This window comes from Corvus hawaiiensis, chromosome Z (assembly GCF_020740725.1).
Source record: "Corvus hawaiiensis isolate bCorHaw1 chromosome Z, bCorHaw1.pri.cur, whole genome shotgun sequence".
Lineage (NCBI taxonomy): Eukaryota > Metazoa > Chordata > Aves > Passeriformes > Corvidae > Corvus > Corvus hawaiiensis.
The window spans coordinates 13,508,701-13,524,166 of record NC_063255.1 but is presented as its reverse complement, the minus strand read 5'-3'; the positions used below and the strand labels follow the sequence as shown (position 1 = coordinate 13,524,166).

General features: G+C 41.2%; 1 protein-coding gene across 1 annotated transcript; it reads right to left on the bottom strand.

Moving 5' to 3' along the window:
- Nucleotides 1-235: 235 nt before the first annotated feature.
- On the bottom strand, nucleotides 236-14,519 carry AGXT2 (alanine--glyoxylate aminotransferase 2). The gene is made up of 14 exons (XM_048292009.1): nucleotides 14,421-14,519; nucleotides 12,893-12,978; nucleotides 12,317-12,501; nucleotides 11,907-12,030; nucleotides 10,971-11,065; nucleotides 9,803-9,896; nucleotides 8,656-8,749; nucleotides 7,717-7,817; nucleotides 6,567-6,659; nucleotides 5,722-5,854; nucleotides 4,526-4,614; nucleotides 2,961-3,110; nucleotides 2,517-2,615; nucleotides 236-1,046 (listed from the first exon to the last, which is right to left on the bottom strand). The coding sequence occupies exons 1-14, from the start codon at nucleotides 14,449-14,451 to the stop codon at nucleotides 936-938; spliced, it is 1,485 nt and encodes a 494-aa protein (XP_048147966.1). The 5' UTR covers nucleotides 14,452-14,519; the 3' UTR covers nucleotides 236-935.
- Nucleotides 14,520-15,466: the final 947 nt, after the last annotated feature.

Here is a 15,466-nt window from a genome sequence, read left to right as displayed (position 1 = left end):
TTGGATTGTTCACAGGAGTTGTCAGTGGAGTTGGAGAAGGCAGTGCTCAGCAAAGGCTGTATAATATTGTTTAGGACCCATGGAATAAGATTTGGAGAGGCACTGATACTGTGTTACCCAAGTTCCTCTAAAGTACCTGCACAATACTCCCCCCGAAGCTGATGTACTTTATTGGGTCAAGGAATTTTTCAAGTATTGAAATTGGAATGAAAGTAAAATGATAAATGTACAGTTATTGCTGTCCACAACATCTGGTTTTTTATTGGAAAATGAAGGAAGCAATGACCTTACACATTAAAAAGTGATTATGTAAGAAAGAAAGAACATCTTACTCCATCTTCCAGAGTTTGCACCTTTACAAAATGATGAGTGGGTGTGCCATGCACTCCCAGACGCATCAGGAGGAAAAGAGAAGTGTATTTTGGAGAGGGTGATGACTGGATTTCTTATCCCCATGATAAAAATAATCACTGTAATTAGAAACATCTCAAATGTCTGCAGACTTTTAGTAGTGCTCTAATTACAGTGTATCCTTGTAGGCAGGGTAAACAGTTTTAACTCTGAAACTTCTTCCCCAACTGTTTCTCTCACTTTCTAAAAATTACTGATTTTGGTACAACTTTCCCAGATGAAAGAAGAACATATGCCTGCCTCTCCATCTGATAACCAGTTAATTCATTCAGGGTTTTTTTGATAATGGCAATATAGGTGTGCAATTAATACAAATCACCACTGTAGAACTGAACTGTACATTTACAAAAGAGATTAGACCATGTCCTTTGTTGAACACTGCATCTGTCAGAACACTCTTATGATACTGAACAAGCATGTAATCATCACACTGTGATTTTATTTTCCAGGGTAGATTAGTGCCCAGTCTGGGTTGCAAGTATCAGGGGTTGTGTGTGCCTCTCATGCAAGGAAACAAATTAAGTCTATTTTGCAGCGGCTTTTTCCATGTGTCTCTGTAAAGCAGTATGAAATACTTCCACAGCAAAGTCGACATCTCTTTTAGTAATGCACATAGGAGGCTTAATTCTGAATGTCTGAGGAGAGAGAACAAAGAGAAAAATAAATGCTCAAGTCATATGGAAAGAATATGGTTTAAAGCAGCATATCTGGGTCAGCACTCCCCTTCCGCCCCAAAAAAGTGTGGAAAAAAGGAGAACAGCAGTGCAGGCACTGAGGCTTATGATAAATGCACTCTGAAGTGGAGCAATTTTGAACTTGACTGCACTGAATTACATCTGACTCACGACCCCCTCTTGATAACCTAACTGCCATCACAAAAGACCTAAGTAGAGTAGGTCATGTCTGCAGCTCTGTTACTGCAGACAGAGACAGAGGAAAATCTCAGATGGATTTGTACGAAGAAAGAACAGACAGATGTATTTTTCTTTCTTGCAGCTCTACTACAGGGAAAAGTAGTATCTGCTGAGAATGGCAGGCTCTTGCATTGTGTCAGCTGATTTGCTGTTTCATTATAAGCTGTTTTTAAAGGCTTTTAAGGGAATGCATTATGAATGAATCACTAAATACTATCGTGTAGTTAGGGTGCTATAGCTGGAAAGCATGTTGATCAGGAAGGGATGTATATACAGCAAGAACATGGGCTCTTAAATCTGAATGTTTGATCTATGTTTACAAGAGTATTTATCTTCCATAAGAATCTTAAATTTCAGATTTTTTTCTATTATCACATCACAGGGCTTAATACAGCAAGAGTGGAATAGTGGTCTTTCCCACCCACAGCCCCCGCTGAAGCAAATACTCACAGATAAACGGCCTTCTCATCAGGCAGAATGAGATTTTACTGCACTGAGCTGCAGCTTGTTACCTGCCTCCTGGTCTGTGATTTGGGGAAGAACCGATGAGGTGACAGACGCACCGCAGTGTCTGATTTATTTTAGCTGCCCTCCATCCATCTCACACGGAAGCTGCCTCCTCTGTGTCAGAGGGCTTCACTCACCTGGCCAGCCCTGAGGCAATTCTCTGCCATTACCTGAGTGCTGTAGGGAGCTGGTGCAGTGTTCTGGTGTACATCCTCAGCTGGTGTGGGCTGATGGCCTTCACATCCAATTTTCTCTTTTGTGCTGAACTTGCTGTCAACATCTTTTCTTTTTTTTTTTTAATTACCATAGAATTAGAACATTACCAGCTCCCCAAACTCAAAGAACTACTAGTTTTGTTCTGATGTATCAGGTGATAACCTAAACTGTGCAAAGACTTGGTCCTAAGTATTGCTGAGTTCTTCTAATTTACAGAGACTGTAGTACCCTGCTTTTCTAGGGGAAGTTGTCCCTCTGAAGGAAAACTCCAAGCTTTGAGCTTTTTCAGAATACTTGAAAAGAATCAAATAGTTCTTTGAAAAAAATAAGCAACATTAAACAGAGATAGTTCCTAAGAGTATACATTTTCTAGTTTATTTACTAAACTGAATTAATTTAACTTGAGGGAAATGGGGATAGAAAATAAGGATAGAAAATAAGCTTTAATTATAACCAGAGGTTCAGTACCTGACTGTAGAGCCCTCCTCTGCCGATCAGAACCCCCATGTCTTTACAGTCCTCCCAGATCTGATTGATTTCTTCAGCTGGAAGAGGGCGTCGACTGTCCTAAGGAAAGGAAATATTAAACTTCACTTAGATATTCAAAATTAATTCTGTGACAAAGATGTATATATCAGTCTCTCCAATAAATCCCCCTCTAGTTGAAAATGTTAGCTGCATAACTTATCTGCTCTCATGAGTCTGTGCAGTTAAGGTGCGTGTCACTGTTTACTCAAAGCTTGTGAAACAGGTGAATGATGGAATGTTCGGGTTCATTTTTAGCCAGAACCATGTTTTCCCACTTCACTGTCTGCTTTTTAGCAGGAAATACTTCTATTATTTCAACTGAAATAAAATGTGATGAAACTTTCAATGGCACTGTAAATTGAAAGGATTGAAAAAGTCACTAACCTTATCTGTCACCATTTCTACTCCAATCATAAGTCCCTTGCCACGGACATCTCCAACAATCTCAAATTTATCCCGTAGTTTAGCCAACTCCAGCAGCATGTATGTTCCCACATCCTCACTGTTTTTTTGTAGACCGTCTTCTTCAATAGCCTGGTTAAAATGAAGTACCATGACAGTGTTGCAGGAAAAGCTTTCAATACATTGAACTTGACACTATATTTATCTCACTTCCTTACTATGTTCCTTCACTACCTCAGTGGTCACATTCTCCTTCTCTTAAAATCCTCTTAATGACATCAGAATACAATCATACATAATACTTTAATGTTTCTGTGGCACTTTTCACATTTTACTTATTACTTATATTTAATCCAGTAATTCCTGCTCACGTGTACTTGTAACTGGAAAATACCTGACCAGAAGGACTATTTTCAAAATCTTACCAAAATATTTTAATTCTTTCTTAGTATCATGAGAATAATATTATTAGACAAGGCTTATCTATGTGTACTAGGAAAGGAACAACTAGAGTGCTTTAATTATATTTATCAACAACATGTTTTTAATAGCAATCTTTTCTTTGTTCATTACTCTGTCCTCCTTAATCAAAGTTTTTTTTGCAGGCACATACTGGCAACTACACACAAACCATTAGATGACTTAACGTCTGCATTTAGAAAAATCACGTTTAAAAATTAATTACAGAAGATAAAGTTGTTTCTACTTTTTTTTTTCTTTCAACTCCATTTTATTCTTCCTGAATCTAACAGTCTCCTTGGAATTATTTCAGAGCCAGGCTCCAAGTTACTTTAGAGTTGAAAAACCCCAAAACATGGCTTCTTTATACAATCATCCATCTTATTAGTAGCTTAAACCCTCCAAACCACTCAGGAAAGTAACATGAATAGAAACACTGTCTGCTGTAATGAAGCGAGCTTCAGGAATTAATAGTCTGTACGTAATCAATTAAAGACAATTAAATAGTGACCTACTACCCACTGATTTTCTGGGGATAGACTGATTTTCTACTGGATAATAAGTGAAATATATTGCAAATTTTTCTATTTTCTTTTTCATGAGGGATTTTTTTCCCAAAAGGAATTTTGACCTTAGGTATTTTAACTGTCTGATCATTAAGGTTTTTTTAAGCATAAGGCAAAAGCTGTTGAGTTAAAAAAATTTTCTAAGCATGTGTGCCAGAAAATAGGTTTGCTTTAGCTGTGGATTTGTGTAGTGCTATGAAAGAATTAGCTAATTCTTTTGAGAAAGTACTCTCCTACAATTTTATTAACAAAGTAAATAACCTAAGGGAGATAAAGATGATTCTGAAATCATAAGTAGAGGGCTCCTGCTCTTTCTAGAGATTTGAAAATTTTTGCAATTAAACTAATCAGGATTGTTTCCTGTGCATAGGGCACATTGTCCATGCATGTATACATGCGTATGTTTATGCACTTTATTTAATTATTTTTTAAATTGTCCACATAGACATTTATACATGCATTTTTCATCTTTTGATACAAAAAACTTGTGGTATAGATAAATTTATGTTATGTTCTCCCTACATCAAGAACTGCAGCTCCAACTACGCAGGCCAAAGGGTTTCCTCCAAACGTATTAAAGTGAAGGTTTTGAGCCAAGGAATTTGCAATCTCTAAAAGAAAAAGAACAACACTGGTTACTCCATCATTTCATAGAATCACAGAATCATAGAATCACAGAACGGTTTGGGTTGGAATGGACCTTAAAGATCATCCAGTTCCAACCCTCCTGCCATGAGAAGGCACACCTCCCACCAGACCAGGTTGTTCAAAGCCCCATCCAGCCTGGCCTTGGACACTTCCAGGGATGGGGCATCCACAGCTTCTCTGGGCAACCTGTGCCAATGTCTTACCACCCTCACAGGGAAGAATTTTTTCCTAATGTCTAATCTAAACCTAATCTCTTTCAGTTTAAAGCCATTCCTCCTTGTCCTGTTACTCCATGCTCTAGTAAGAAGTCCTTCTCCATTTTTCTTACACTGGAAGGCCACAATAGGTCACCCCAAAGCCTTCTCTTCTCCAGTCTGAACAATCCCAATTCTCTCAGCCTTTCCTCATAGCAGAGGTACTCCACCCTTCTGATCATCTTGGTGGCCTCGTCTGCCTTGTTTGGTAACTGTACTTAATTGCTTTAACATTTGTTACTGTAACAACAATTACATTTGCTGTGGTTCGGCTCTGATTCTACTGGAGAAAACACAGCAAGATTTCCTGAAAGCAGTCTGTGCAAAATATGAATATTTACAAAAACTATAGTGTCTAGCAGATGCCAAAACACAGCTTTTTTTAAAAGGTGTGCTTCTAACATATGCTGTTACCTGACAGCTACAGATCTTCCTCACTAGATTGAACCAGCCATTTGTAGGAATCAAGCAGCTGGGTAACATCCTGCCCTATTTACTCACAGTATGTTTATCAGTAAAACAGTGACTTCAGTGAGGATTTCCAGGCTCTTTTACCCGTCCTACTAACTCACAAGTTCATTCCTGCTTCACTTCTGCAACTAACCCTATTTAAATACAGCTTGGTACTGATATAGCACAACACGTGGTGAAATGAGTGATATAATGAGGATCCAATTCATCTGTCAAAAGATAGATTGAAATAAAGTTTATAAGTAACACTCAGCTTTTTAACCCAGATTTCTCAGTAAATAATTATTTTGTATTATAGTTTGGAATTACTCTGTTTTACATCATAGCGGAACAGAACATTTATACCTTTTGTTGTAACAACAGATGCCATTGGGAAGCCATTACCAATTCCTTTTGCCAAAGTAACGATGTCAGGGACTACACCATGTGTTTGAAATCCCCAGAAATGGCTACCTGTCCGTCCAAATCCTGTCTGTACCTTTCAAAGGCAAAATTCAGAGAAATAACCATCACTTTCTCACAATTTATGATATAGTTTCTTTTCTTGTCTTTCTATTGTTACTGATTTGCATTAAAGAGCAACTACCTCTGAAGTCAACTTGTATTAGGATCCTTATTCAAATGGCTCTGCACAAAATGCTATTTATTGTAATTGGGTTTTTCTTTCATGTGATAACATGTCATCGTGTCCTAGGCCTGGTGAGATCCACAAATAAGATGCAGCTTCCATTTCAAAGTGGAGAGGAAATGTAAAGGCATTTGAAGCATTTGATACTATTTTAATATTGTTTTAGCTAAGAAAATTCAATTTCTTAAACTTATTTGCAGATGTACAGCAATCAACTCTTCTATATTTTACTTATGTCAACAATACTCATAAAAGGAAGGGTTATTTTGACAAATTTCCACCACAAGTATCATTTGTTGCATATTTGTGCAAATTTACTGCTCCCAGAAGGTAAGGATTGAAGTTTGCTACAAATACTACCTCTGCCCAAAATGAGAATAAAGGCAGTAAAAACTGGGAGGCTCCTATGCTTGGAAAAATGCAGTTTAACACCTTGTTAAAATTAAGCTGTGAATTGCATAGCATTTCACTTAGATTATTTCCAGGCTTCACTTGGATTCTTTTATGGTAACTTTCAGAGGTACCCCACTCTAGAATTCTTAGGTAAAAAGATCTGACTCACTTCATCTGAAATGCAAAGGCCCCCTCTTTCCCGTATCAGATGATACGCTTCCTTTAAGAAATTTCTTGGGTACTGAACAGCTCCATTAACACCCTGCCAAGAGAGAAACACAGTGTCTTCAAGGAACAAACAAGGAAACAGGAGTTCTACTTGGGGAAAAAAACTTAGCAGCCCTCAGGTAACAGCAAGACTGCTATTTTAAGCTTCTGGCTCCAGCAATGAAGCTGCTTCAAAAAGCTCCTGCTCAGGTCACTCATTCCCATTCCACAGTGCTGCCTGCTATTCCTTTAGTTGTGCTGGCATGAATGTTTATGAGGCCATGATCACTGTAAGACCAAGTCAATTAACAATAAAGTGCCAAAACAAGGACCTTGAAAATCTACACACAGTGAAACCCAGAAACTCTGTTTCCTGGTGGAGTTGACCAGAGAATTCACATTCCTTCTTTGGTTTATTTGTTTAGAACATTGCCTCCTCAACGTCTTTTCACCTTGTCAGTTTGCATTTGGATTGGAAATTCAATTCTACCCTGCAGCTGGACCAGAACAGCTTTTTAGACTCAAGTACATAACTGCTTAGAAAACAGCAAAACCAGAGAACCGCTCCAGTTTTCCTTGTTGTCACGGTTCTCGCATATTTTTTTTGCCTGGGATAAATTCTCCATTTTTCCTGTTGAAGAACCACATATCCAGCAATTGTGAACATAGGGTGAAACATTAGGAGAAAGAATCCTGTGGCCACCGGTTGCTAGACAGCTGTTAAAAGTACAGTGGACAACATGACTAAAAGAGGGGGAAGGGGGTTGAGTTAAAAGTTTACAGAAATAGTAATGAAAATTGGAAGGAGATAATAGAAACCAAAGTATAGCATCCATCATACTCACTATTTAAATGCAGAAAAAATGTGTATGTTTAATCATGATTCTGTGTTTAATTTCACGAGAAAAATTCTAGCTCCATTGAAGTCAGTGATAAAAGCTGACATTTTAGGGCAGTGTATCCAATCTTTCAAACATTTAACGTGTTTAAAGCATTAAAAAATCATAGTAAAAACCACCAAAAGTCTATGTTCAGGTTGTAGCTAAAGAATATCAGATTTGAGTAATCACACTATTTGTGCTATCACAACTGAGAAACAGCAAACTACCTACTTGAATTGGTTCAGCAATAAATCCAGCTACTGTCTTGGGCACGGAGGTATTCAGAGTATCTTTGAATTGTTCAATGTACTGGTCTTTTGCATGACATGCACCTGTTTACAGAGGAAACAGTTTGAAGGGACTTTACTTAATATGACACAAAACTAGCTTCAAAACATGAAATTACACATCAAAGCAACAAGTGTTATGTGACTGCATGGTAAATATTCACCTCTCAAATGAACAGGAGAAGGCTAAACATTAAAGGAGAGAGTCTCTTCTCTTAAACGACATGTACTCTGTGGTTAGTGCAGGTAGGAATATTCTGGATAATACAGCTGCATAACAGTCTGTTCTTAAATAAAGAACAGAGCAATTAGTATGGCCAATGCTCCCATTCACTAGGGAAGGCAAAGCTAAAACCAAAACACTCTGTTATGTGTATATGTGAATTAAAATACTGAAAAGTGCTTGTTGAAACAGTAGAAAAACTGATTGGAATTGTTAGATGCAGAGCAGTAGAGGAGATTTCACACTGTGTTGTGTATGGAAGACTTCTTCCTGTTGCTGGCTGCAGGTTGTCCTTACTATTTGCCTTATTCCAATATAAAAGCTGGAAAGCTGCCTAAACTTCAGAAACAGCAGAAAACACCATCAACACTTCTGTTCTTCCAGATGTGCTGAAGTGAGTTCCACAGCTTCCAGAGTTGATCATGACAAATACTGGAAACAAAGACTGAGATTTCAAGAGGAAATCTGAGAATGTGGTGTCATCTGTCCCAGATTTTTCCCATTGGGATGTGGGATCGTGAGATTCTCTGCAATATTTTCTTTGGTTGCCCTTGCAAAACCTAACCAGACATCTGCTTGTCTGGAGGAGGTAATTAGAACCTATTTTCACAGCCCTCAATATTTTGTAATCTGAAAGCCAAATTTTTGTTATGGACCAACCTTCAGTACAGCTGCATTTTCGAATAGTTTGCACTGGAGAATCTCTACAATGGCTGCCTCCCCATGGACCACGAAAAACATCTGGTAACATTGTCTGTCAAACACAAGAGAAATAGCTACAGATTTGACGACACCTTTCTAAGAGATCTTTTGATCTAATGACTAATGGCAAAACAAAAAAACCCATCTCTTAGAGTCAAGAGGCAAATACAGTTCAAGGAACTTTTCTGAAGAACACTTGGGAATAACACCAAATTTCCCCCTCACAAATTGGTGGAACAAAGACAGTTTTGGGACTGACAAGTTTAGACTATTCCAGCAATAGTCACTTAACTGATTTTTTGTCTTCTCTTGTTCTTTAACTTAGTCAGCATATTGGCTAGGAAAGAGTAATGCCAGCATTTTAAGAGTTGCTGGTAGCATTTCAGTACTCTGAAGTATGAAAAAATCTGCAAAATAGAGGGAGGCAGGCAGATCTAATAGAGACAGCTGCGGCTTTCTAATCCGTGCTGCTGCCGGAATACTACACGACTTCAGGCCACTCATTGAGACAGGCTGGGAAGTTGCTGTAAATGAGCCTTCCTATGGTTAATACTGGGGCCAAGCTGTCACCTGTAATTATTGGGTCACCAATGCCAGCTTCTAGACAGAAGGTTACTCCCATCTGCTCTAGGGCCGGGACATGACATATTGCCATTTAACCTCAGTGGATTTCCTTAACAGATATGTCTCCTGTCTTGCTGAAATAGGGTTCCTATTCATTACAGTGAATGATCTGCTCTAGGCCATCTGAAAGCAGCTTTGCACAGATCTGCCAAACCAAACTTGAAGAAAGGAGTTCAGAACATTATTTTGCTCCTTACACAGACTCCCATGCAAGCATCAAGCATGACTAAAGAACTGCAAATCACGACCACTCGCATTACGGCTGTCTCACGTCAAAATTTTAACTAAGGAATTGAACTATACATAGAAGAAAAGGGGATTCTGGCTCTTGTTGAACTTAGGCAGCAGAAACAGTTACACTGCAGTTTTGATTAGTGACCATAAAGCACTTGAGGGCAGAAAACATAGCAATTGCTGAAATATTCAAATAAGCTGTTAGTTACCCAGAATATTAATAAAAAATTAAAAACAAAAATCTCACAGCTGTACAGCCAAAGCCATTGGCAACACCATGCTTGTAAGGAGTCAGAGATGTCAAACCCAACGTGTAAGGGCTGCCTCCATGGTATCCTCCTCTGTTCAAACAAACAAAGCAGATCAACATCACTCATTTCCAAGAAGTGTCTGGAGCAATATCAGTTCTGAGAAGGCAGGCTTCTGAGCTACAAATTGTTGGGAAAAATGTGCATTGTTGTACTGAAACTAAGAAGTTTCCCACTACCATTTTTTTGCTCTGCCCTTTGACTCTGACTGCAATTTCAAATATTAAAATTGTGAAGAAATGTTTGCAAGGAGATGAGTACAATGACTGGAACCAACAGCAATTCAGACAGCGCCTTGTGAAGATCTGCTGTAGCACCTGATCCCTACAGAGAAAACATTTCTGTCCTTTGAATCTTGGAAAAAGCTACTGTCTTTAACAGATGCTGTCAATCATTAAACTAAATGGTGGTTTGCTGTCAGTTTTATACACAAATCAAAACTGGTTAGTGAGAAACACAAGCAAGGTAGCTACCCAATGTTCTGTTGAACACAGTAACAGAAAAATACAGCTCTTCATTAACACGGCCTTTTATTCTAATATCTGAGGCTCCGTGGGCTGAGCAGTAAAGTGAACTGTGGTGCACTGGTGCCCAACTCGATCCCTGGAATTAAGCCAGAAGCGCTGTTTGTGTACCTGTGCAGTGAGCTGTGGTTCAGGGCTCTGACAGAAAAACAAAGCAAAGCAAACAAAACAAAAACCAGCTCCCAGCCACAGCAGTTCCCTGCAGAGGTTCACTGCACCACTGTTCCAGAGGTACCTTTGCACTCCTCACAAAGGGGCACTGCAGAAGGGAAACAAAGGAAGAATGTAGCAGTTACTCGATCTTGCTCTGGCCATGAACAAAAGTCTACGAAAGCACACTCTGAATATAGATATCAGACCATTTTCTAGGTAACACAAGCAAAAATTGCAGGTTGCATTTTTATTGCAAACTAGTCCTAGCATACTGCATCAAAACTTCAGCTCCTGGTTGTCAAATAAAGTAATTTTATACCATTCTCCTCTGCAGACCTGGGGTGAAAGAGTTCTCTGTCTTTCCTTGGTTTAGGCATGTAGAGAGTGATCACACACGCAGAGGAGTTTTATAAAGCTCTGTTGGCATTACCTGAGAGAGATGATGTCAAAGTTATGGGTGTGCAGCCTTGCCATGAACATAGCTAAATCATTGGCTTCTGACCCGCTGTTGGTGAGATAAACCACCTGGGGGAGAACACTTGGCATCAATACGGCACAAAAACATCACTTTCTTCAGCATCAGACCATGTCCCTTAATAACATAGTAAGCTATAACCTAGCACTGCCACAGGGTGACCTCACCACAGTAAAATTAGTGTTGGCCTTACACTATGAATGAGAACAAAGATTCAACTGATGTGCTCTGGGAGAGTACAGAAAAATCTCAAAGGGTTTCAGTTTACAGGTTTTCCTAAGATGGAATTCTGATTGAAATAAATTGAAGTGTTGGGTCAAACCTAAGCATTCCACATTTTCATTTTTTTTTTTACTCTCATTCCATCTTAAGGATTGCAGCAGATTTGTACTCTTCTGCTAGACCAATTTCATTTTATCACCAATTTATTTTACCTGAAAACAAAAATTATTTTTCTTACTGTTTTGCTGCATATGAAACATGACAATTATGTGGTTTATTTAATTAAATGTCAGTAAAGCTCACTACACAAAATACTGTCGAACACTTCTCACTGTGAATTTTCATGAGATCAAGAAAATTAAAGCTGGATATATATAAGAATGGTAAACATCTACTTATTTCTCTCAGTAATTTTTAAGCTGGCAATGCCTCTTCACAGTGACAAGTGGGGGGAGAAAACAAACAGAATAGGAATTGGGGATATTGTGCTTGTCTACAGCTAGGTCTAAAGAAAAGGCCCTGAGGGCCCTCATGCTCTTTAACTGACAGTCTGTATTCCCCATACAGATTTTCTCTCTAGAGATATCATGGCTCTCAATTATTTAACAAATACTTCTTATGAACAGACACCCTCTTCACCAGCCCCAGCTCCAGCCAGAAGCAATTTACCTTCAGTGGATCTGGAAAAAGAGAAGTTAGCTTTTCAGCATACTCGTGGATTGCTGGGTACATGTAGATATTGGTGGTATGCCACAGGCGAGCCAGCTGCTTCTGGGTAGCCATAGTTACCTTCCTGTGTGTAGCAAAGGAGAGACAAAGGGATTGAATTCCACACTCATACATGCACATACCTCTGTGCTATTGATTCTGCAAATGCAGATGCTGCACCGTGTGCCAGATGGACCGAATTAATGAATTCCTCAAAATGCAGCAGAAATTGAACCTACTGTGATACATGACAATTCAGTGAATTATATTCTGGTTTTAGGCCCACAGTGCTGCAGATTAATGAAGAGCAAAACAAACACGGGTGTCTCTTCCTGTATTTTATACCATAAATCAGAAAGCAACACACTTACGGGTGACAGTGTCCAACACTGACAGTGACAATCCCAGCAAAGAGATCAAGGTATCTTCGTCCTTCATAATCAAACAACCACTGCATGTGTCCCTGGTGCAGCAGCAATGGCTTCTTGTAATACGTTCTCAGTGAAGGAGCAATATTTTGTTCACGGATCTTCTGCATATGTTCATACGGATAGGACTGAGCGGAATAAAACAGTCAGTATCCTTCTGTGCCTTCCAAAGATCCAGACTCATGGAGTTGTAGTGGAGCACACAGACTACACAGCTGCCTGCAGGACTGAGATGGTAACAAATTCTGGCACATAGAAGGCTGTTCTACAAACCTCTGAAATTCAGCTTTTTGAAATAAGGCTGCTGTTCTGCACATACCTCTTTCTAAAATGTTTTCAAATTAACAACGTAGAAATTACAGATTTGTCACACAGGTACATCTACAATTTATATCCTGGTTGTAGCAGTTGGGTTGTGCCCAAAGAAGCAAATATTATGATCTTATTTATTAGATGAGCCTATCACTCAAACCCAGTAATGCAGTTTTATTTAAAGTCAGTGTAGTATCCATGACTTACTTCATATTTTTCAGGTACAAAATCACAAGGAGGCATTTTTGCTTGTGTGAAGACAGAACTTTTCCATTTCTGCTGCCTAAAGGCAACTACAAAAGAGTAAGAGAATTATCACTTAGCAAAGTATACATCTACAAGATTTGTTCAATAAGCTTGTTCAGAGAACACACAACCTACAGCCACAGAAAGTTTTGGAGGGATTGTTTTTTTGGTCTGAGAAGTTTTCTTCGGGGAAAAATAAGTAACAGGCAGAATATATGTAATTTTTAAAAAAAGACGTTTATGTCTCATCCATTAAAACTCAAGTTTTCAGTGTCACATGGACTTCTATTTTGACAGAAGAAGAATTTTTATTTTAAAAATAAAACCTGTTTCTAATACAAGTTCTTCTCTGGAAGCAGTGGGTGAATGCTCTACAGTCAGGAGCCCAGGGTGACTGCAGCACAGGCAGTGCTCCCAGGAGTGGGGCAGAGGCCCAACAGACCTGAACGAGGTGGGCGAAGCAGGGTTCACTGAGAATGCCCCGCACAAACAGAGCTGAGTCAGGTCCAGGGGCCACCCAGGGCACCCAGGCCCGAGCAGTAGCGGACGGGGCCAGAGACAGGGCTGGACAACACAAGGTTACAGTGGAAGTCCAAGGTCCATCCAGGAGACAGAGCCAGGGCTGGACTGGGGCAAGGCTCATGGCTTAGCTGAGGCAGGGACTGAAGGTTCAGGATAGAGATGAACCAGAGCTCCTGGGCAGGGGGTACAGCCCTGGGGGAGGCTTCTCAAGGGACACAAGGTCTGCTTAGGGCCCTGACAACTCCATCGTTGCTTCAAAATCCTGCGAACAGCACACCATCCTGCCTTTCATTTAACTGCAGATGCAATTCAGTAGGTATCAGAAAGAGATACCTGATTGCCCAGAGAGGCTGTGGAGTCTCCCTCACTGGAGACATTCAAGATCCATCTGCACACATTTCTGTGCCGTGTGCTCTGGGATGGCCCTGCTTGAGCAGGGAGGTTGGACCGGATGACCCACTGTGGGCTCCTCCTACTTGACACATTCTGTGACTCCGTGATTCTGCTAAGAGTTATTTGAAAACACTCTCTTTCTGTACCTACAACACTGTCTGCTGAGAGTTACACATTTGTTTTTAAAAGTCGAGGGTTTTAACCAATTTCTAAAACACATGTGAAATGCAAATGACTGAAGAACAAAGTTTCCTGGAATTAATTACATACAATGTCACTTCCCTTACAACCACTTACAGCACTAATGAATCAAGAATCTACAAGATTCCAGTCTCAAAAAACTAGTTGAAAACCCATCAGTTAGGGAAGTTCTGCCCCTGGAACTCTTTCCAAGGGATTTGCAGCTACACCGAAATGGCTTCTACCCGGCACTGCTCCGCGTACAGGCACGGCGCTGCCATCCATCCCAAATCTGCACGGAGTGGGTGCAGGGACCCCTGCGGGCCTCGGCCAGCCCAGCTCCGGCACGCCCGCCGTACCGCGCCCCCCGCGCCGCTCCCCGCCGCTCCCTCACCGCTGCCGAGCCTCCGCAGCCGCCTCGCCATGTCCGCCCGTCCCGGGAAGCGGCACCGCCCCGACACGTGCGCTGCGAGCCGGCCGGACACACCGTGCTGTCCCCGGTGTCATCTCGTGCTGTGCCCCTGCTCTCATCCCGGGCTGTCCCCGGTGTCATCCCGTGCTGTGCCCCTGGTGTCATCCTGTGCTGTCCCCCTGGTGTCATACCGTGCTGTGCCCCTGGTGTCATCCCGTGCTGTACCCCTGCTCTCATCCCGGGCTGTTGCCGGTGTCATCCCGTGCTGTGCCTCTGGTGTCATCCTGTGCTGTGCCCCTGGTGTCATCCTGTGCTGTGCCCCTGGTGTCATCGCATGCTGTCCCCTTAATGTCACCCTGCGCTGTCCCATCCCGAGTCTTCTGACACGGTTTGACTGGAAGCCCTTCAGAGGGCCCTCAACAGGCTGGAGAGATGGGCAGAGAAGAACTGTCTGAAATTCTACAGGGGCAAGTGCAGGGTCCTGCACCTGGGGAAGAACAACCCTGGGTACCAGCACAGGCTGGGGGCCAGCCTGCTGGAAAGCAGCTCTGTGGAGAAGGACCTGGGGGTCCTGGTGGACAACAAACTGGCCATGAGCCAGCAGTGCCCCAGGCCAATGGAATCCTGGGATGCATTAGGAAGAGCAATGCCAGCAGTCAAGGGAGGTGATCCTGCTCCTCTGCTCAGCCCAAGTGAGGTCTCACCTGGAGTCTCTGCTCAGTTCTGGTCTCTGCAGTACAAGAGAGATTATGGAGGTCCTGGAGTGGGTCCAGCAGAGAACTACAAAGGTGATGAAGGGACTGGAGGAGCTCTCTTACAAGGAAAGTCTGAGAGAATTGATTCTGTTCAGCCCCAAGAAGGAATAACTGAGAGGGGACCTCACTGGTATCTGTCAGTGTCTGCAGGGAAGGGTCAGAGGATGGAGCAGGCTCTGCTCAGTGGTGCCGAGCAATAGGACAGGAGACAACAGGCAGAAACCAATGCACAGGGAATTTCACCTGAATATGAGAAAAAACTTCTTTACTATG

Excerpts from the sequence above, each read along its gene's own strand:
- AGXT2 (XM_048292009.1), bottom strand. The coding sequence starts at position 14,451 with ATGGCGAGGCGGCTGCGGAGGCTCGGCAGCG. Across the intron at positions 12,502-12,892 it reads TTGTACCTGAAAAATATGAA|TCCTATCCGTATGAACATAT; the intron begins GTAAGTCATGGA and ends TATTCCGCTCAG. Across the intron at positions 5,855-6,566 it reads GCCTTTGCATTTCAGATGAA|GTACAGACAGGATTTGGACG; the intron begins GTGAGTCAGATC and ends TGCCTTTGAAAG.